Here is a 24147-nt window from a genome sequence, read left to right as displayed (position 1 = left end):
CACTCATTTTTAAAATGGGAATAGGGCTGGAAAGGTGGCTAAGTGTTTAAAGCACTTGCCTGCAAAGCCTAAAGACTCAGGTTTGATTCTCCAGTACCTACGTAAAGCCAGATGCACTAGGTGGAACATGTGTCTGGAGTTTGTTTGCAATTGCTAGAGATCTCTTTCTCTCTCAAATGAATAAATAGATAAATGCTAGTAATATTTAAAAAATAAAAATAAAATGGGAACAATATCAGTTCTTGATTCATAATGTTGTTTTGAAAAATTTAGACACTGAGGCTGGGCAGATGACCAGAAGTTAAAGGCATATATTTGCAAGCCTGGTAACCTGAGTTCAGTCCTACTCAGCATTTCCTTACACCCTGATACAAAATGACTCACTTGTCTGTTATCTCAGGTTGCCTACAGAACTAGGAAGCACAGCCAGGAGCATCTGGAACTTTGCAAGCTGTCTAGTCTAGCGCAGTGCAACACAACTAGAGAGACCAGGTGGTCAGACAACTTGAGATTATCCTCTGGCCTCTACATATGTGCCAAGCCATGTGTGTCCCCCCCACCACATGCACACACAAATAAAAAAAATGATACTATAGTGACACCTAATGGTAGAAGGCATATTCTATACCACCACAAGGACTCTTCAAGGCTAAAATATGGGGAAATATGGACTGAAGTCCAGGAAACAAAGTGTACTAATGATACTGCAATTCTAAAATACTATTAAAAGATTTATTATTGATTGATAGTGGTATCAGAATCTTATGGGATATGTTACCCTGAGCAAATAATGCCCTTCAATTTCTTCTACACTTAATTTTCTCATCTATTTAATGGTGGTCATATGACATGACTCTGGCATAGGGCTACTTTTACAAGGAAATAAAGTAAGCTGAGTGAGAGCTTTCTGAACCTTGTGAAAGTATATGAAAATGATCAACTATATATCTTTGCAAGAATGGATTTCCAGCCAGTAATCAGTCTGAATATATGCTTACATTGGCAAACAATGGGAAGTATGGCTTTCCATCTTGGACATCTGAAATCAAGTGCAAGATTGAGTGCTGAACTGACAGGTTTCAGAATTGTAGTATAATAATTGCAGCTATATCAGTGTTGTAATTTTTACAAAATAGTGTGTATGTAAATTCCTGGTCACAGAGTTAATTTCTGTAGGCCATTAATGACAACTCACTATTACTCAGCTCCACATTCATGTTCTTTATCCTAAGCAAGTGAACTTCTTTTTGAAAAAAAAAGAAAGAAAGAAACAAGAAAAAGAACCACCTAACTTCTTTTTGAGAAGTATTGCTTCTACCAAGTCTAAAATCTACTAAGACAGAGAAACAAAGTTCAAAGGATTTCTGCACATTAATCTAATAAACTAGTAGAGCCCTAAGAGGAATGGTCAGAGGTGGGAGTTAGAGTTGCATAAAGATGAGCTAGGATGGGGCAACCAGCAGAGAATAGAGCCAGTCCTTGGCAGACATGGTGTGAGAGATTAGCAGGGAGATGCAACCAAGTGGGATTAATAAATTGAGCCAATTCCTTCAGGCAAGAAGTCTCCTTGGTCCTTCTCACAGTCCCTTTCTCCTCCTAGTCCTACTTCTGGGTCAGAGGAATAGACAGGGGAAAGAATATCAAGTTTTATATTTCAAGGTTTATATTGGACTATTTAGTCTAATGTTTTTTAGTTATAAGAGGAGTAAACATAATTAATAATAGAATGATATGCAATGCTACACATCCCTGCCAAAGCACAGGGTCTGGCAGAAACTATTTCCAAGTCTCCGGTCTCTGACTACTGAGCCAGAAGAAGGGGGGTTAATGTGCTGATGCCATTCTAAGTGAAGGGGACAAGGTCATTTTCCAAAACCTGCTCATGTGAAATTACAGAGCCTGCAAAATGCTTTTGCATACCAGGCCTTTTCACTGGAAAAAGTAAGTACATGAATTCAGAGCATACGTGCTTTTACAATTACATTTAAACTGACATTAAAAACAAATGTGAAACGGTCCATGCTGAACAGGTCAGCATGACCTGGAAAGCAAACGAGAGTTAAAAAAATAGAATAAGAAAAAGAGACCCAATGTTAACAGCATTAATTCTGTCAGTCTGTTGTAAATAAGAAAATACTAATGGTATATTAATGGTTTTATTCAAGGAAATTTTCACTAGCATAAATATACAGCATTCAAGTAAATAGAAAGCAGTTAAAAAAAAACACATTAGTCCTTCAATACACATTAGGGAACTTCTGGCTTGGAGATTAAAATTCTGCCTTGAGAAGGAGGGAGAACCTTACTTCCTGAAGTTTTTCTATGGCGTTGTTCCAGACTGTCATTGATTTATAAGAAAGAGAAATATTGTGTACACATGCAAGTGGTGCATGTGAGCATGCATGCGTGGGTGCATGCGTGCGTGCATGCGTGCATGCGTGTGTGTCTCTCTGTGTAGAAGGTGAATGGAGAAGGGAAAGGGAAGAAAATGCAGGTCCCAAGCAAGGCAGGAAGAACAGTTCGGCTTCCTTTCATGTTTTTCTCTCTGGGTCTCACACATGCATCTCCATGAGAAGGAAACTCCTTTCAATGCAGAAGCTGCGGGCAGAGATAGAGCAAGATATTGCCAATTCTAAGCACCTCTTCTTTTACATAATTGCAATGCTTCAGATGACTTGGGAGGTCTCTCACCTGAGGAGATGGATATACAAGTGTGTGTTATGAGAGGAAGTAAGTACTAGTCGGGGAGTGGGACGGCACCCATAGGAAAGAGGAAAAAGGAGATCAACTTCCTCCTCCATCCTAACCTCAGTAGGAAACAAAAGAAGCAGATACTGTTTCTCAGATTTTGCTGTTTTCCTCCTTATGAAAGGTTCAAGTTGTGTGGGCTACTGAAAACAGAGTCACCTTGACTTCGGAGAGAAAAGAACTGTCTGACTCTAGTTTCCTCTTCTGTTTTAAAAGAGGGGCTGCCTGGCATATCCTCCAGAAACACAAATTTGTTCCTTGTTTACTGAAAGACTGCAGAGCAGCGAATTCCTTCAGCTGCTTGATAAGGCTTGAGTCTAAAAACTGGATCCTTGGGAGGAATCCAGAAAGAAAAATGGAAATGAAGGGGAAATTACAAATAGCCTTAATAAAGGTGTCCACAGAAGCTACGGGCAGGCACAGTAGCTTCCTGTTGGAGGTAGCACCTTAAGTCCTATCAGCACAGTTTCTTTCCAGCAGTACACAGTGAAAATGAAGTGACTGAGCCATCACTTCTCTGCATCCACCTTAGTCTGTGCCTGGCTGCCATCACATATGATCAAAAGTAATCAAAACACAGTTCACCATGGCCAAGCTACATCACAGGAAGCAATAATCATGACCTGCACAGCTACATGAATGGTAATGGCTATTGTTAATGAAGCTTCTCCTCACAACATACTTGTAAGTTAGGGAAACACTATTGTTCTGGCTGGGGGAAAACAATAAAACAAGAGAGTTGCCCCCAGTCCCAGTGTTAAAGTCTGTGTGATGGTGAGCAAAAGCTTACAACTACAGGATTTTCTACACTACCTACTAGATCACTCATTTTGAATGATGCAGATCAGCCTTTATTCACTACATGGTTGTTTTGAGATATTTGTGGTTGCCAAACTAGAATTTGTGTAATATAAAAGAGAGGTATTATTGAAGGCAGCAGCTTATACTTAGCAGGCTCCATCATTAGATGGGCAAATTAAGTCCTCTGACATAGGAGACAGCATGCACAGGAGGAGAAAGGTTCTTATTTAGGCTTGGGGGTTTTCATGCTTCTTTCCCTATCTACTAATAAGACAGAAGTAAGATTGGGAAATGGAAAATTGTTTACTCATGAGTCTTCTCTGCCTTTTTGACAAATGTACTCCAGAGCTTTATATATGAGAAAATGTATGTGTGAGTGTGTGTGTTTACGCCTCTTTGCAAATAATACCCAAAAACTAATTTTGCAGAGTAGAGGATATATGAATGAAAAACAGGGTGGTACAGTTTAACAGTTTTATTGTAGCCACTCAAAACCCAACAGATTCCTTATTGGTGTCTTTTTTTCTTACATTAGACAAACTGTCTTATATGAATTTTAGTATAATTATTCAGCCAATAAATGGGATCAATTTGAAATTAATATCAGTGTGGCCAAGAGCTCATAGATTAAAGGCTTCTGTGCCCTAATTGTCATCAGGGGGAAGTGTTATCAGTCTTTTGGTTTCATTGTGGCTAGACTGATAACTCACATTGCAGGCTTGGGCTGGTGACTTTTCATCTTGGTCAAGATCTAGATTTCGTCTTTCCCAATGCCAGCTCAGGGTTGCTGTGGATGCCCAGTGTTCACATATTTTTAATAACTAACTGCTATAAGTTTGAAATGTCCCTTATCAATTAATTCACACTTGAGGCACAGAAGCTTTTAACCAGTGGGGTGTTAAACTGGGGAAAGAAAACATTGATATGCATGGGTTAAGAGATCTAAAACATTTCAAACATTAAATGGAGTGTGGAAAATGGAACTTGATTCCAAAAGAGGTGATCCACAGTAGTGATACCATCATCAGTTTGCTTACTAGATATATGTTGTCATGGAAGTATTATCAATAACAGATGATCTGAAAGGTTTTACTGGTTTCTGGGTGGAAAAACAATTTTTCTCTTAGTTACATTTCTAAGTAATATGATTTCAAAAGACATCTAAAAGATTTTAAAATAGCTTGTTGCACAAGTCAATTTTCTATAAGTTTAAGTTTTTGTGGTCTTATAGAACACAGGTCACAACAAAGAATGATTTCAAACTAGCAGTTTCATTATTAAAAATAAAATCTTTATTCTATGAATTTTGATATTTGGAAATATAATGTTCATAATGCTTATTGTATATTTTGTACACTTTGCTTTCTGCTGATTACCTTTGAAAAATATTATGTAGCATATCATGTTAATCTTCCAAGGGCAAATGAGGGATCTTGGAACACTCATAGCAAAATATCCACTATAAAATTTTTCTACTGCTATCAAACTTTACAGATGAAACGATTTTAAGTAGCAATTTTAAGTGAGATTAAAGTGTTATATACAAAGTATCATCAACTTTGATGATGAGAAAAACATTACTTACCTTTAACCACAGTTCTCTAAAAGAAAATGATCAGAGACAGAGTACATCTAAATATTGTTCCAAATTATTTGGTTTGGAGGAAGAGAGACAGAGAGAGAAAAAGAGAAAGACACAGAGAGAGTGTGTGTCTCTGGTCTCTCAACATACATGCTCCCTTGAGAACCACAATTAAAGTATACTTTTTTTCTTCCCTTCAAAGTATCACCGATTATATATGCAGCCAGCTGAAAAATGGCAATGTCTGCCATAAAGAGAAGACCTCAAGGGTTGATTTAGGGGTGACTCAGAGACCAAAGAATCAAGGAACATGCTGTGACAGCAAAGAAGAGTCCACAATGGTGACTGGGAACACAAAGAGAGATCAATTTTCACCTAAAAAAAAAAGAGGAATAGAGGGTACAGTGATATTTATTGTGTGCCACTATGTACCAGTTTATTTACACACATAACAATTTTATACAAAAGATTTTTATTATTCTTGCAGTTGGGAAAACCAAGGCACAGAGATATGTAAAGATTTTTCCCCAGGCCATCAAGATAGTAAGTGGCAGAGACAGTACTAGAAACAATGCCAATCTCATTATTTCTACTATGCCACGGGACATTTTTCTTGAAAAAGAAAAAAGGCTGGAGTTATAGCTCAGTAGCAAGGTGTTGGCCTAACATGCATAAGGCTCTGAGTTCTATCTCTAACACCTCTCTCTCTGTTTATTTCTTTCTCTCTTACACACACACACACACACACACACACACACACACACACACACACACACACTGATGTCCTAAGTACTCAGTGTATGCTCTAACAGGTTGATGCCAAAATATGTACGGAAATTGTGCTTCTCTGTGCACACTGTCATGATGTACAGCTGTTGGAGCATTTAATATCTGAAAATTGTGTCTGGGAAGCAACACTTCTCAGAAATGGGGCTTAATCCCTAGCCAGAGAACCTTTATAACTTCAGTCTATAGAGTCAAAAGAAAGGAGGAAATCCCAGTAAATGAGTTCCATATTTGTTTTATTTTTTAATTGCTATAGTTTCGCAATACTGGGGGTTCATTCCAGGGCCTTTTACATGAACTACAGGAACTATATCACTGGGCTACATCCTTTGCCCCTAAATGAATTCTCATTATTTTGTTTGGTGTTGTTATATTGAAATAGAATTTTTCCGTGTTTCTCAGACTGGCCTCAAACTTATGATCCTGTTTCAGCTTCTTGAGTACTAGGATTCTAGGCATGCATCACCATGCCTGGATCTCACAGTGTTAATTCTTGGTGACATTTTGCTGCTTGCCACACATGAGGTATAGATAATTCAGTCATTCAGTGACATGTGAGTGACCTGGATTGGTATAGGAATGCTCATCACACAGTGCAAAATAGAATTGCTAAACTCTAGCTAGACAAAATCCTAATTAATCAGAACATATGATGCTTGAAGTCATTACAGCATATTATAGAACAGTGTGTTGATAGGATGTAAATATGTATTATGTGAAAAGGGGGATCTGCAGTTGAATTAAATTTGAGAATTCAGAGTTAAAATGCCAGCTTAAGTATCACATTATTCAGCAGAATATATGGTGTGTTAATCTGTCCATACATTTTCCAAAGAGAGATCATAATATGTAGGTTTCTTTCCCTTATCTGACTCTAGCTCCAGGCAGCATCAATCCTAAGTTATTAACAAAATTTAATGTTAGAAATTTCTATTTTCTTTATTTATTTGCAAGCAGAGAGATGAAGAGGAGGCATACACAGAGAGAATTTTTCTTTACAAGGTCTACTATCTCCCTTTCTAAAATGTAAATTCTTATTCATATCATGTTCATGCTGTTAATCTCATCAAACATACATATATACTGTATAGTTTGAAAATATGTCCTCATAGACTCGGGTGTTTTATTGAAGCTTGTTACTTTGCTTTCCAACTACCTGGCTGAGGAGGTTTCACTGAGAGTAGATCCTAGGATCCAGCCCTAGGATTTATTTGGGGGCAGCTCTGAATTCCAGAGCAAATGAATGCAGAGAAGTCTGAGCTCTGAGCGGGTCTTGTTTGCTGCAGTTCCCTACTCCTTGTCAGTTTTGTGTTAACTTCTTTATGGTGTTTGCTGGCTCATGGTTTCTTTTTCTGCTTGGATGCACAGAAATAGCTTTGTCTGCTACTGATGAAACTTTCTCCTGGATCTGGAAGTTTGAAATCAAACTCTTTCTCCCCTAAACTGTGCCTGATTTGGATGTTCAACCCACCAATGTGGGGCTGTCTACAACCCACACAAATAAGCAATATAACAGGTAGCATGTTTGTTTGGTGACCATAAATCTTCAACTTCCAGAAGTCAAACTTCTAAGCATAATATGCTAGTACATTTTCTTTATGGTCAAAGCTTGCATTCTCTTTTTTTCCTATCTCTGTCCACATTAAATTAATTGCTGTGCTTTAAATTCTCCTTGCATTTTTGTGTCTCTGTGCCTTTATTCAAACTTTGTCCATTTTCTTAAATGTCCCTTCCCTTCCATGTCACTAAAAATTTTCCAATAATTTCCAACTTATTTTTAAGGATAAGGCATAATCATTATTAATCTTTCTTCTTGTTTAATATTTAAAGCAATATCTTGTCTTATTTGGTTATGCCTCCATCAAATGCTTAGCATAGGGTCTGGTACATGGTTTTCACTCAATAAATAAATGGAACTCATAAAATGGATATATGAATGAGAGGTTTTATAGATCAAAACACTGATTTCTTGTCTACTTGAATGGTGGATTGATAAGTGAATGAATAAATACTGTGAAGACTCATGCCACAAATAGTATTTCAATATTGGAATCATTTTCTTGTATTTAGGATATGTGATCTTGAAGTAACAAAGCCAGGCTTCTTTTGAGAATGGTGAATGATGAGGAAGCTGATATCAGGATTCTTCAACACTGGAAACTACAAGAATGTTCATACTATCCATGATGACATCAGACCATAGCCAGGGGATCCTTGAGACATCTTCTCAACTAGAGAATTCATAAAGGTTGTTAAAACCTGCATATATGATTTTACAGTCATATGCAGAGCTCAATATCTTATTAGGAATGAGATTTTTAAACAAAGCTTTTTCTATTTGTTTATTGAGACAAGGTCACATGTGATTGTCCAGGCTGGCCTGTAACTCACTATGAAACTCAGTATCATCTCAAAAATTTTGTTGTCCTACTGTATCAGCTTTCTGGGCATTAGGATTATAAACTCAAATAACTCTTGAAGGAAATGCTGCACATGTAGCATTCTCATGTGCTCTAGGGTTACATGGTCCTTCTCCTTATGTGGGTGATAGCTTCCACCTGAAATTATTGAAAGGCCTGTAACATTTCATGGTCCAAGGGAAGTAAACAGATACAATGCTATTTACCAAAGACAAATTACGAGTTAAAAAAAAAACAAAAAGAAATAATAGGAATAGGAATGTAAGTGGTAAGTGGTAAGTTAGAAGAAGGAAAGTGTCAGAAGAGAAGATGACATCATGGGCAATTCTTCCTTTCTTATTTCATCTTGGAAACTGGGTGTGTATCCTGGGAAGTGCAGAACAAAGTGAAAGATATCTTTGCATTTATTTTAACTATGTATTATGAGAAAGTCACAGCTAATTCAATGGAGGGTAAATCTTTATCCAGACAGTTTTATTGATCAGTGATTTTTAAATGAAAACTAGGAAAGGAATTTAAATTCATCAAGCAATTAGCAATGTATAGTTTTCAAAAGAAGTAAAAAATGAATCATGAACAAAGAAAAGCCTATTATTTATATGGATGGTTAGTTGAGAGCCTGCATTGAGCCAACCGGAAAATTTACCCTCCCATAAGATCTTTTAAGAACTACCAAGAGTTGCTAAGAAAAGAAGTAAGGAATAGGTAGGCAGGACTAGAAACAAAAAGACATAAAGAACAGGCTATATGTGTTCAGCTTTTCTGAGTTGAAGAGCTTCTATCACCAGCAAATGAAATACTGTATACAAAGTGATATTAAAGATCATAAGATGTTGACATCAAGCAACCATTAACTACAAAATGCCAGATTCTCTAAGATACCATGACAGATTTTTTTTTCCCTCCACTCCCTCAGTAGTTTATCCATCCAGACTACTGTTTAGGCACATGTTATTATGTTTGTGTGAAAGCAATCAAGTCTCACCTCTTTGTACTTCTGGGAGCAGTTGATACATAATCACAAAAGGGCTGATAAGCTTATAATATTTTCTTTGTGGTTTTAGATAGAGAATCACAAATATCAGGTCCTTGGTGACACCCACCATCCAAGTCTTATGATAGGAAAACTGTGTCTCAGAAAAAAAGAACAGATTTGTGCACAGACACATTCCTAGTTGCTATTTTAAGATATAATTTTTATATTTAGTGGGAAGAGGCAGGAAATAAAACTATATGACTTCTCATTCAAGGTGATGAAACTGTTTATATTGAATCCAAATGAAAGTGTATTCACCAGGGTCACTATGTAATGACACTTTCATTTTTCTCTTAGTTGTTTGAATAAAGATGCAAAGTGCACTAAATCTGCAAGTTAGCTATAAAGAAGTTGTGGAAGTCAAGTGATATGATGACAAGTTCATCAAATAAACACTTGGGTTTTTACTGATATGATACTTGAACAATAACATACAATTTTCTTTCTTTTTTGTTTGGTTTTGTGAGGTAGGGCCTCAGTCTAGCCCAGGCTGACCTGGAATTCACAGTCAATTCTCAGAGTGGCCTAGAACTCACAGCAATCCTCCTATCTCTATCTCCCAAGTGCTGGAATTAAAGGCGTGCACCACCACACCTGGCTCAATTTTCTTAATTGCTTAAATCACCATCCAAATAGGATGCTGGTGGCATTTTGTAATTCAAGATAATCATTAATGATTTCTGGTGCTCCTCTGCCTGTCGACACTGTTACATATTCTATGATAAGCTAACTTAATATGAATATAAAGCCATTTGAAAATATTAAGAGCTCACTTAGCTAAGTGACCTCACTACATGATAATCCACCCTTACATTTGCCTACCAATTTTGTCATTTATGAAAGATGCCCATCATCATCTTATCATATGATCCTCACTGTAAAACTGTGAATATGGCATCCCTAAATTTCAGATAACAAAACTGAGGATCATATTGGGCATATAGTAAATAATGAAGCTAGACTTTCAAATGAGGTATGTCTGACTCCAAAAGTAAGGTCATTTGCACAACATCAAGAATCTTTCTATGATGAGCCTGGGCATGATCTCTGTGGTACAGTGCTTGTCCAGGATGCACAATGCCCTAAGCTCAATTCCATACCTGGTCAATAAGAAAAAAAATCCTTTTCTCTTGTGTATATTTTTCTTGAAGTTTGTGAACCTGAAGCTCCAGTGCCTTGTATTATGCCTTGTACACAACAGAATATTAGTAATATATCATGGGAATGCAAATGAAATTAAAACTATTCACAGCAATTCTACATTGTGTTTAACAAACCCATTCAAATGTGAGGACTTTCCCCCAAAACCCAATGTGTAAATTTACTGTACCACACTTTCAAATTATTTAATTTACAAACTTATGCCTGGCTGTCATATAGTATACTGAAATTTTTGGTAATTCACAGATTCATTTTCAAAATGGATTCCCTATATTGTATCACAAGACTATTTTTTTTTAAATTATTTATTTATTTATTTGAGAGCGACAGACACAGAGAGAAAGACAGATAGAGGGAGAGAGAGAGAATGGGCACGCCAGGGCTTCCAGCCTCTGCAAACGAACTCCAGACGCATGCGCCCTCTTGTGCATCTGGCTAACGTGGGACCTGGGGAACCGAGCCTCGAACCGGGGTCCTTAGGCTTCACAGGCAAGCTCTTAACCGCTAAGCCATCTCTCCAGCCCCACAAGACTATTTTTAATGGAGAATATGGGCTAATAATTGAACTAGTCTTAATAAGTGGATTCAAATATAATATGGACTTTTACTATCATTAGACATTACTTGTATCAACATAGGCTTGCAATAACTGTTAACAGAAGGAATGCCAGGGGATTCTCTATCTGAAAATGACAATATTTAAGCATAATTCATAGGGAACCAAATAATTGAGAGGTAAATGCATCAGAATGTTTGCCCCAAACTTGCAACATTCATATGGGGAAAAACTTTTCTCAATCCCTCTGTCACCTTTCCTGACTTGCTGTCTGCACTCCTCTGCAACCCTGTGTCTTCCTTCCAACTTCAGACCATAATTATAGGATTTCTGTATAGCACACCACGCAAGCAATAACAAGGTTGTTTTTTTTCCCCTTTTAATATCTGAGGTTCATTTGATGTGGTTGCTTGGAAGGTCACTCACATAGTAACTTCCTAGGCATATTATACATTATTTGAGATGCTTCTATTAAAACTGCTTCAGATTAAGCATGAGTCAATTTGTTTAAGGTACTTTGTTGTGCTTAAAAATAACACAGGCCTGTGAGGAGGGGTGTACATAGATATTTACGTGGCAGTCCAAACATTATCCAATTCTAGAGTTAGAAAATAAGCTTGTAAACTGGGCGTGGTGGCGCACGCCTTTAATCCCAGCACTCGGGATGCAGTGGTAGGGGGATCGCTGTGAGTTCAAGGCCACCCTGAGATTATCTAGTGAATTCCAGGTCAGCCTGGCTAGAGTGAGACCCTACCTCAAAAAAAAAAAAAAAACAAAAAAGAAAGTAGAGAGAAAGAGAGATAGGTTTCTCTTTCTTTGAGTTCCATTTATTTATATATTGATTATTATTTATTTATAAATTGATTAATAATATTGTTTTCCTTATGAAAGATGCATCTGTTTGGGAGTAGCAGGCAACAGGGAGGACCCTGGGCAGATGTAAACATAAAGAGATGAGGAATTTGGAGAGGAGAAACTTAAGTGTCAATGAACTGATATCAAGCCAATTTGGAATGGTGACAGAGCTCATAGTAGACATAAGCTCAAAGTAAACAGAGCCTTATTATATCAGGTCATCCTTGAAAGAACTATATCTACCTTCTATTGATATACCATACCATTGCAAAATTCATTTTGGAAATAATAAATAGACTAGTAAAGAAAAAGGAAGGATTAAAAGGTCTATTAATTCCTGGGAGATGTAGGATAGGAAATTTTCTCTGGCAGCCTATTCACAGGGAAAAAAATGTAGCTTCCCATTCCATGTGACTAGATACTCCAGTTAACCAAGGGACATTACTAGGTATTCCGTTAGTCTGTGCTATGGCTGTTTTTTTTTCCCTTCACGCATTTTTAAATTTTTCTCATTTATTTTAAATTAGTTACTTACACAGTGTATATATAGCCATGTTGGTACCATCGTTAGCCTCCTCCCTGTCCTCCTCCTTAGTTCCTTCATCCTGAACAGCACTAGACACATACTAATGCATTGCTAATGGAACTCTGCCCATTTAAGCCCATCCTCAACTCAGCATCTGTTAGCTTCTGATCCTGCTTTATGCTTCATGCTTCGCTGCACATCTCCAGAGCTAGCAGTGGCATCTTTAAGGACAAAGAAGGCACCAACTTTGAAATGGCCATGTTGGGCACTAATGTCAGCCTGCGTTTAGAATAAGGATGGTCCCATTGGAAGCATGAAAGAGGTCTATGTTTAAAGACAGAACTAGAGAGCAAAGGGCAGAGAATGTACAAGACACAGAGAAGGAGGAAGGAAAGTATCATACCTCCCAGAGTCATCCCTGCTTCATAACATTTCCGGAGACGACATGATGGACAATTTTTTCTTCGGAACTTATCAATGGTGCAATCATTTCTGCTGGCACACAGATACTTCTGTTTCCCTGGAAGAACAAATAAAAGAATAACAAACAGGTTAATGTGCCTCCAGAGTTTTTTTCTCTAGTATTTCTGGGTAATAGACATGAAAATATATATTACCAGATGATAGAAATTGACAGGCAATAGCTCAAATAAACTTAATCACACAGAATATATATATATATATATATATATATATATATATATATATATATATATTTTATTTTTTTTTTACAGAATATATTTTTAAAAGGGTGGCTTACTCTCTCTTTAACCCTGCATAGGCCCACATGACCAGCCATTGTGATCAACACCTGATTAAGATGGGACATAAAATGGACATTATATTCATGCCATCACAATGACTTTGGTTACCTGTACAGTATTGGACTAATCAGCTTGTTGTCATTATGAGAGAGGAGGGCAAAAGGAGATAAAATAGAAGAGTGATTAGTTGGGAAGAAGGGGTTCAGTGGAAGGTTATGAGGGAGGACAAAATAAAGTTATGGGAGGGGATTAAGACCCAAATACATTATTTCATGTATAACAATTTTCAATAAAAGTTTGAATGGGTGACTTAATTCTCTGCCATATTGCTTGGTATTTGTAGCTGGCTTTTGACAATATGAATGCAAGTCCTGATAATACTTCCATTATTAGGACCACTTACTGTTTTTAAAAAAGAGATGCTTTACCTTGAGTGAATACCAAGAATGCCATGGGAAAATGACTATTTGTAGAAATTACCACTGTTGAGCATGGCACCATGAAAATGTGGGCTCAATGTATTATACCCTTACATTGTAATCATAAATAGACTCATACTTGAGCAAATAAGATGTTTATTTTTTTCATAATACCAACACAGGTAAAACTTCAATAATAAAACTCTATAACCCTATTGGACCACTAAATGCTTATGAATTGTTAGTGATGATACTCTCAGACTTGCAGTTGTAAAAACCAAACCAAACTAAAACTTACACTTTGTGTGATAAATTGTACTATGCAAGAAGAGGAAGTCTTCTGAAGCAAGTAGAGGAACAAAATCACAACCACACATATCTTGACTAATCAGAGATACACAGAAAGAAATATTAATTCTCTCTCTCTCTCTCTCTCTCTCTCTCTCTTCCTTCCTCCATTCTTCAGATACTGGGGATAAGTGTTACTCAAAGAAAGATGGGAAGGTCCACCCATGTGTCTTTCTCATACTTGGCTCCTTTGCTCCCATTCCAAGCCAGGCACACCCTTGATATACGTGGACTCTCAATACATATACACAACATAAACTACATAAACAAACAGTACCATCAATAGAAATAAAGAAAAATATCCATCCTCAGGTACTCTGAAATATACCTACATCCCTGCTCCAAACTGAGCAGGTGTATTCTTCTGTCATTTCTTTCCCATGTCCCTGGTATTTTCCCTCTCACATTTTCTGCCAATAAATAAAACCTGAAATTGGGTTTATTTTATGTGACAACTCAGATCATTTCCTTAATCACAAATTATACTCTCCTATGAAACAAGGTGCCTTAAAATACATATAATTTAACATTTATCCAGGACTGATTATAAATCCCAGTGTGGTGGTTTGATTCAGGTGTTCCCCATAAACTTAGGTGTTCTGAATGCTAGATACCCAGCTGATGGATATTTGGGAATTAATGCCTCATGGAGGGAGTGTATTGTTGGGGGCAGGCTTATGGGCTTTATAGCCAGTTTCCCCATGCCAGTGTTTGGCACACCCTCCTGTTGCTGTGGTCCACCTTCTGTTGGCCAGGGGGTGATGTCCACCCTCTGCTCATGCCATCATTTCCCCCTGCCATGTGGAGCTTACCCTCGAGCCTGTAAGCCAAAATAAATCTCTTTTTCCCACAAGCTGCTCTTGGTTGGATGATTTCTACCAGCAATGCGAACCGGACTGCAACACCCAGTATAATCAGCATCATTTCCTATTAAATATGCATTTACTGAGCATCCGCTATATGACAGACATCATACTACTTATTTGACAACAGAAGAAAACTTTCTTAGGAAAAATATCCAATTCTCAGATAAGAGAACTGGATTATAAACCATAAGATCTGAATCCATGTTCCACCTTATCACTAACTCAGTACATGATCTTGAACAAATCGTTTTTCCTCCTCTAGACCCCAAGGATAATATGAAAAAGGTTGGACTAGAAAATCATTAAAACATTTTCCAGCTCCTGGAATCACGAAGAATGCCTGGATTTCACTTGTAATGCACTTGCAAAGATTTTCATCCATGCCTCCTTAGTATTATTAGTAAACTAGACATTAACTGACATAACGGCCTGTTTTTGTTTCAGTCTGTACTTTGAATGTAACATTACATCTTAAATCTAGAGCAATCTGTTTAGCCTCTTTGCTTTCCAGAACCCTCCAAAAAGTTCATGGTGTTATGAAGAGGCATCGATGCTGAAGCCATATGCAATTTGGGCACAAATATGCTTATGTATAGATCTACATTGTTACATGCATGAATGTACAGATGTGTGTGCACACACGCCTTAGAACTCTGAATTATCTGTGCATATATGCACGAGACTATTAAGCATACATCACATGTGCACCCATAAACAGCATGTACTTATTATTATGTAGAATGATGAATTTAATGTTTGAAATAACAATTAATAGAGACAAAACAGAATTTCAAAGATGGCTATTAAACAAGTCTTATTCTGGAAGTCCTAAAAATATGACTATGACTCATGTGATTAGTTATGATTAAGGATGAAGTACAGGATGGAGTAAATATCTTAGTTTCTTCCAGCATATTTCTTTCATTTCATAAATGAAATAAATCCCTGTATTTCTATTTTTTCCATTTCTCTACCTATATGGATGAAGTTTTCAAAATTCTTAATAATAATAATGTCTTCCCATTTAATTTGTTTATAAAATTTAAGTAACATTATTTGGCAAAACAAGTGTACAGGATTATTATATGCCCTCATGATAAAGGAAATGAAGCTTATTATGATGAATTTGGTATTAGGTCTTCCAGCATTATATTGAATATAAGTAATGACAGTGGGTCTCCTTGTCTTCTTTTCTGGCCCACTGAGTATGGTTTTAACTATAAGCTTGTTACATATGACTTTAAAATATGTTAAGAAACATTCATTCTATATATAATTTGTTGAGCTTTTTTTGTTAAGAAAGGATGTTGGATTTTATCAAACATATTTTAAAAATATTCTTTTGTTTAATTTTACTTATTTATTTGAGAGCAACAGACATAAAGAGAAAGAGGCAGATAGAATGGGTGCACCAGGGCCTCCAGCCACTGCAAAGGAACTCCAGATGTGTGCGTCACCTTGAGCATCTGGGAACATGAGTCCTGGGGAATTGAGCCTTGAACCGGGGTCCTTAGGCTTCACAGGTAAGCGCGTAACCACTAAACCATCTCTCCAGCTCATCAAATGTATTTTTATGACTTTACTGAAATGAGCTTATCATTTTTGCCCTTCATTCTATTGATATGACATCCTTCACTTACTGATTTGTATGTTGAACCATCCTTGAAACCCAGAAATAAATCTTATTTGTTCATTGTGAATGATATCCTGACATGCTGTTGAATTTAGTTTTAAAGTATTGTGTTAATGATTTTTTTTTTTACAAATCTATGCTCATTGTTGCATTTGCATTCCTTTTAAAAACTATTTTATTTATGAGGGGGGCGGAGATTGGGAGGCATATAGAGAGAATGGGCATACCAGGGGCTCTAGCCACTTGTGCATCTAGTTTATATGGGTACAGGGAAATCAGACCTGGGTCCTTAATCTTCACAGGCAAGTACCTTAATCTTTTTTTTTTCACCTGCAATAAACACCTGACTAAAAGAAGCTTGTGGAAGGAAAGGGTTTATTTCAGGTTCACAAAATCCAGGAGAAGTTCCACCATGGTGGAAGAAGCTGGCTTACTTCCACAGATGCAGAGAAGAGAGACAATCAAGAGCCAGGAAACATGAATAGCTAGAGCTGAAACCTGGCTCTGAGCACACCTCAGGGCTGGACTACCACAACCGTCCCCCACCCCCTTCTGTAAGGCTTTACCAGCTTAAGACATATGGTGGTTGGATTCAGATGTCATTTATAAACTTATGTCTCTGAATGCTTAGTACCCCAGCTGGTGGCTAGTTTGGAATTGGATCCTTCTGGATGTCATATATTGTTGTGGCAGGCTTATGGGTAGTATAGCCAGCTTCCCTTTGCCAGCATTTGTCACACTGCCTTGCTTCTGTTGTCCATCTGATGTTGCCCAGGAGGTGATGTCCACCCTATGCTCATGCCATCATTTTCCCCTGCCATCATGGAGTTTCCACTCAAGTCTGCAAGCTAAAATAAACCCTTTTATCCCCACAAGCTACTCTTGGTCAGGTGCTTTCTTCCAGCAATGTGAATCTGACTGCAACAAGACATAAGTTTCAAATTTTATCAAAAATACCTCACACTATGTGGGAAATACATTCACATTCAAACCACAACACTCAAAAAGACTCAGCATCTGCCTGTCATCACATTTGTGGTTTTGCTCTAGGGCCACGGATCCAACAAATAGGAAATAGTTCTAGAAACTGGTCCCATAAATCCTACTCTTGCATAAAGGCTTGAATTCCTCTCCTGTGATATCTTTGCAAAGTGGTTTCTTAATATTTTCTTGAATTACGTTTTAAATTATTATTTTTCTGTACTCTGTTAAGAGAGTCTTCCAGAAAATTGATTATATATCTCCTTGTATCTTTGCCAGGGAAAATTAGAAACACAGAATCTCTTAGCTCAAAGGATAGAACAAGCTTTCTAGTAAAATTCCCCAAATTTCCCCAACCTACTTTCTAGGTTTTGAAAATGGGTATGACATACTGATTTGCACCAAACCACAGCAAGTTTGAGGTAGAGTTGGTCCAATATTTGGAAACTACATATATTGGAGACATGTTATGGGTGATGGCAGTCTGAAGACAAAACATTTTAGGTGTTAGACATTTTTTTTTTTTAATCTAGGAAGTGCATGGCCCTGTGGGTAGTGTCTGTATGTTCAGTTGACAGGGAAGTGTGTTAAGTGGGATCTGGGTTTGCTCTAAGTTTATTCTAGAAGTTTATATGTTCCTTTGCTATACTTGAGGTGACTAAACAATAAAGAGAATACAAATACCTATCTAACCCCCAGTCATCAGAGACAAAACACAAACCTCTGATGTTTAACTGTTGACTTTTCAACAGCAAAATTATATCAACAGCCTACTATCAAGGTCTCACAGAAATTGTGAAATGACTGGAAAAATTACAAACATCCCATCTCATTTTGAGGCATGCAAGCATACACTCTAGAGCTAAAACATAGCACTCTTTTCAGTGCTTTATAAGTGTTTTGTTAGAAACCCCTCAACTACTATAAATGATCATGTAACAGGCTGACATGAGATACTCTGCATGTGATATGGCTCTGAAATTCTTTTCTGCCTGATAGAATTCTATGTCTCTCTTTGGTCCTATTCTCCTATCATAAACCATAAATATGATTCTAGCCCCAGGAGGAACTCATGCCATGAGATAATCTTTAGATTTTTTTCTATAGCCTCTCTAATTTTGTTTTCTGTTATGACATACCCATGCATATGATTTGATGTCAAAATTCTAATTAAGCTTCTTTCCATATGTTCATTCTACAAAAATAAAGATAAGTGGAGTAAAAGGTAAGGTAGGGGAGTTACCCACTACTAGTATCATAGAAACAAAGAAAGGATTGAACTATCATTTTCATTATTGACATAAGAGGTAAGTATATGGAGACTGTTAATATGGGACTTACATGGACAAAATAAAAACTTTATTGAGGTATATAAGAGAAAGACTAAATTAAATGAAAAGATGTTCTTTGTTCTTTTAACGAGAAGATACAATATTGTAAGGATTTCAGTTTTCACTTAATGAATTCTATAAATTTAAATGAAAAAGATACATGTGATACAGGGGCGACTGGTATGGAGGGAAAGAATTGGGTGATGGTCATCAACAAAAAGAAATTGTATTTGAAAATTCCAGAATGAATGATACCTAAATCTCCATATGCCAGTTAAAATAAGATTAAAAATATAAGCCAGGCATGGTGGTGTGCACCTTTAATCCCAGCACTCGGGAGGCAGACGTACAAGGATCACTGTGAGTTCAAGGCCACCCTAAGACCACATAGTGAAATACAGGTTGGCCTGAGCTAGAATGAGTCCTTACCAGGAAAAAAATAGATTAAAATATAGAAAAATTAGAACAATCCATGAAAAATGTTGACTTAAAAATGCCAAAGTATATTTGAAGGAATATTATGTGTGTTAATGTCAAAATATTTGTGGAAAAGAATACTAATAATTCTCTAATAAGCATTTAAATTGCTAAGACATGTCAATTATAATAATTTGGTATTAGTCAATTAATCAAAGAAACAAGACAAATAAACACAATACATAGCCTATATAATACATAACTCTGATTCTACTTTCATGTCATATATACATTGATGATTTTGTGTGTTTATATAAATCCTAGGATGCACAAATACTTATCTTTTTATGACTGACTTAATTCAATTAATAGGATTGTAATTATATCCAGTTATATCCTTTTCCTTGAAAATAACAACACTTTCTTCTTCATGACTGAAAAAAAATCACTGTGTACATTTTATATACCACATTTTCAAAATCTATTCCTCTTACGTGGAAGTTTTTCTACCAAGCACTGCCCTAGCTATTTTTTTTTTTCTATCAAGTTACAGTTCTTGGTTATATGGAACAGGATAGATCATTCTAGGTACACAATTTGTGCCCTGACAAAAGGCCAGTGTCCTGTGAGGGGGCAAGATCACTGTGACTCTAGGGAAGTCAGTTATCTCCTGAGTCTCTCTTATCTTACAGACCCAGGTGGCAGCTAACATAATGCCATGGATGGATCTTCAGTGAGCCCCAGAGTTGGTACCCTACAATGTGACTTCTGGTTAAATCCCACCTCCACTGTTTTATATATAAAGGAAATCTGTGTACTGTTTCTTAATCTAAATCACGAGTGTAAAAAAATCGCACTTTTCACAAACAATTAAGAATGTTTGTGAAAATGGTCTGGAAAAGGAACCATATTAGATACATTAGAAAGGTTATATGTGAAGCTGGTAAGTCTGTGTCTGTATTTTATTTCTGTCTATTAGCAACTCTTTTCTAAACATTGTGCTTTGTTCACTTTTTGGGGTCTAACTTATTCAGAAACATTCTGTCTTTTGTCCTTTCCTCAAAGTATACATACATTTCTCATATACAAATACACTTCTCTACTAAAGCAAACTCTGCAGTATCTGGGTCCAGATCATCTCCCCTAGCTTCACACTGGCCTCTTTCTTCAATAGGACAGGAAATGGAAAGTGAGGAGAATCCACTACATGGTAGCTAGTACATGAATAACTTTGAATATCATGTCCTATGATATAGCCTTGAACATTTTGAAGTATTTAAATCCTTCAATGAGTTTAGTCATAGATGATCTTCAGTAATTATCCTCTAAGAGTTAAAGCATAGTCTTTGAATGTGTGTGCATTATGCTCTAGGCACTACACTAGGCAACAGGAAGAAACATTAGTGAATAGGACAGCCAAAAGCCTTAGGCACTGTCTTAGTGGAAGTACATAGACAATACATGCATAATAAATTGTATCTTTTAAGATATTGACATACAACAACAAGAGAATAAGGTGGTGTGATTAAATAGAATGGAGGAGATAATTCAGGAGGTGTGTTTGGTTGTGTGTGTGGGTGGGGTTGTGGGGACTTCCTTAGGATTTGTAAGCTGGGCAGAGACCAACATAGTAGGAGAGGGAACATATGCATATTAATTTGTGTACTTTATATAACAATTTGGCCATTGTGGCTGTAATATGATGAATGAGATGAGGTAGCATATAAAGTTAATGATATAGAAAGAGCAGGTTGTGCAGAATAGTAATTCTCAAACTCAGCTGTGAATAAGAACCATTACCAGGGCACTTACAAAATGTTGATACCTTGTCACACTACTGGTCCCTCTGATTTAATTGGGGGTAATGTGTGATTAATGGGAGTTTTTAAATGTCAATATTGCATATGACCAGCTAGGAGAGAGACATTGCAGTGAGTCAACTTCTAGGGAGTTTTGTAGCTGACACTAGATTAATAATGATGAATGTTTGATATTAGAAGCATGTCACAGTTCCCAACTCCCCTCCCACTTTTACTTCTCTGGAAACAAATGAGGTTCAAGGTAAGAACTGAGGTAAGGATTTTGTAAGGTAAAAACTACTTATATTAGGATACCAAACAGATGGTGCTGTCCACTTGGGATTTGGATAGGTAATCTGGAGAAGTACCAGGCTCAAATCACCAAGTATAAATCTGTGAAGAATGTCCCAGCTCACTTCTGCCAACCTTACCTCTCCTTAGCACAAACTTAAGTTTTATGCTCTCAAGCTGTCTTCTTTAAGTTCTGTCTCATGTTGTGAGTTTTACAGCACCTAACCTTAATCTACCCAAGATTCTGACATACCTAGCAAACATCTAGAGGACTAGACAATAGGGTGGGTGGGGAGGGAAGGGAGGACAAGAGAGGGGGTGTGGGATACAAATCTAGACCCAAACAGCAATGGTACCATAAAATTCTACATCCTAAAAGGCAGACCAAATGGCTGAAACTCCACCAGGCCCTTAGAGGGAACACTTGAGTCACAAGACACTGGAAAGGGTATAATGATTTCATAATTTAATTTTTTATAACATATAAGTGTACTGCCTACTTTAAATGTAAGGTTTTTAATTTTTTTGTTTTTATTTTTACTTATTTATTTGAGAGCCACAGACAGAGAGTGAAGGAGGCAGAGAGAGAGAGAGAGAGAGGAGAGTGGGCACGCCAGGGCTTCTAGCCACTGCAAACTAACTCCAGATGTGTGTGCCCCCTTGTGCATCTGGCTAACGTGGGTCCTGGGGAACTGAGCCTTGAACCGGGGTCCTTAGGCTTCACAGGCAAGTGCTTAACCGCCAAGCCATCTCTCCAGCCCAAATGTAAGTTTTAACAGTACCATGTATGTTACAAGTGTTTCTATAACCTTGGGCCAAATTCTTTCTCTTCAATGGGATTCAATAGATGCATCTATATACATAATAAAAAGGTTAGAGTTTGTAATAACTTCGGTGTGAAGAAACCAAGAAAAACTGCTCCCAGCACACTCTTCCCAATTTACAGTCATCATTAAGAGCAGGTGTGTTGCCTATTCACTACACTGCATCTGCATAATAATTTTAGGTGCTTTTTAGGTGCTTGGAATCTAGTAAGAGATAACATAAGTTCATCTAAAGCTATAATAAGACAAAAAATATATGAACATTTTGGAATGAGGCAAGGTCTACATTATGGCTTACCTTCACTGGCTTAGTGATCAGCCTCAGCGAAGACAGTGCTTTCCTCAGAAGCTCAATTTCTTCATATAAAATGATTGATTGGAATAATGGAATTCAATAATCTCTCAAAATGAATATTCATCCCAGAAACTAAGAAGCCATGAGTTATATATAGTAAATTTCATTAGTAGTCTTTCATATTTGTTAGTTGGGAAAACAGTATGGTATGGTAATAGGAGTACTATCTTAGGTTCAGGCCTTGCTTGTAAGTCCTAGGAATTTGACCTTGAATTTGACCTTTGCAAATAGCAAAGCCATTCTGGTATAGAATGAGGACTAGATGATTCATCTTTGCAAAAGCAATGATGATTAAAATATGTGACACATGTAGCATATTTTAGGTATTAATAAATGAGAATTTAGTATGGTGAGCATTCTTCTAAATCATGTGACATTCAACGAGAGCGAATCATAGCTGAAGTAGCTGCTGAAATCTTTATGGTGCAGCACTCAAGAATTAAAATTAATGTTGTTTATCTGCTAAGTGGTCCACAAGAAAGAACTTTGATCAATTTATCCAGAATTTTCTTCTTATCTAGTTCTAAAATAAAAAGTCATCTATAATTTTCTATTACATCTATACATCTAAAACATCATATTTCAACCTGAGATCAAATTTAATCTGTGCTCTGCTTCTGGGCACTGTTCTGATTTCATTTCCTAAAAATTCACATTGACAATTGCTTCACGACAAATATTAATGTACTTTTTCCTACTCAAAATCAGAATAAAACACTGTTCAACTTCCCAAACTTTACTCAAAACTAGCCACCAATTGCTTAAATATTTGTCAACCAGTAAGGTAAAAATTGATTTGAATATTTGGTAGGTTGTGCTTTCAAAAGAAGGGGAGGAGTAAATAGGGAGAAAAATAAAGTCAGGCTATAGTCTCAGCTAGAGATGAGCTTCAACTCAACCCACTTGAAAATGTCACTAATTCATATGAGGCAAATCCTATTAGAATATGATAAACCTTAAATCCAGTTAGGAGGAGATATAGCTCAGTGGTAGAAAGATAGCCTAGCAAATGTGAGGCCATAGGTAAAATCCCAGGGAGGGGAAGGGAGGGTAAATAATTGTAGTATGTCCCTTGTCAACCTCATATTTTATTTGACAAAAAATAAAGAGGGATAGGGAAGGAGAGAGGCAGAAAGGGGAAGAGGAAGATGGAAAAGAGGGGGAGAAGAAGAGAAGGGAGAGGGCAGGGAATGGGAGGGAAAGGATGAAAAGTTGGAGAGGGGAAAAATTGAAGAGAGGCACAGAGTAGATGGGGAAGGAGAAGAGAGGTGCATGAATGGAAGAGGAAAGAATGGCAAGGGAGGGATGAGTAGAGCAAAGGAATGGAAGGGAAAGGGTGAGAATCCAAGTTTGGTTAATTAAAGTAATAGTGTGCTACATGACAGCTTCAAGAAAAAACACAAAAATATATTATTTCTATCTCAAGTCACTGATATTCCATTGAGAATATTAGTACTACTGAGTGGGAGAGTAGGGGGGTGGGGGAGAAGGGTAGGTACCTGCTTCTCCCAAAATTGTTTTGTGTATCCCCCCCACTTCTTAGGAAGTTGCAATGTGATATACTCAGCACAATAAAAAACATCAAAATTGATTTCTGTTCCTAGGAAAGCTCAAAATGGTATTGAAAGATTAAGGTAAAACACTTGTA

General features: G+C 37.0%; 1 protein-coding gene across 1 annotated transcript in view; it reads right to left on the bottom strand.

Annotated features, from left to right (window-relative positions):
- The window catches only part of Ar (androgen receptor), a 169602-nt gene that overhangs the window by 19765 nt on the left and 125690 nt on the right, over window positions 1-24147 (bottom strand). Inside the window, exon 4 of the mRNA XM_004661005.2 lies at window positions 12875-12991. Coding sequence (XP_004661062.2) covers window positions 12875-12991 — 117 coding nt within the window. The remainder of the gene's footprint in view (window positions 1-12874; window positions 12992-24147) is intronic.

This window comes from Jaculus jaculus, chromosome X (assembly GCF_020740685.1).
Source record: "Jaculus jaculus isolate mJacJac1 chromosome X, mJacJac1.mat.Y.cur, whole genome shotgun sequence".
Lineage (NCBI taxonomy): Eukaryota > Metazoa > Chordata > Mammalia > Rodentia > Dipodidae > Jaculus > Jaculus jaculus.
Note: the sequence above shows the minus strand (reverse complement) of the source record. Positions and strands in the feature narration are given on the sequence as shown.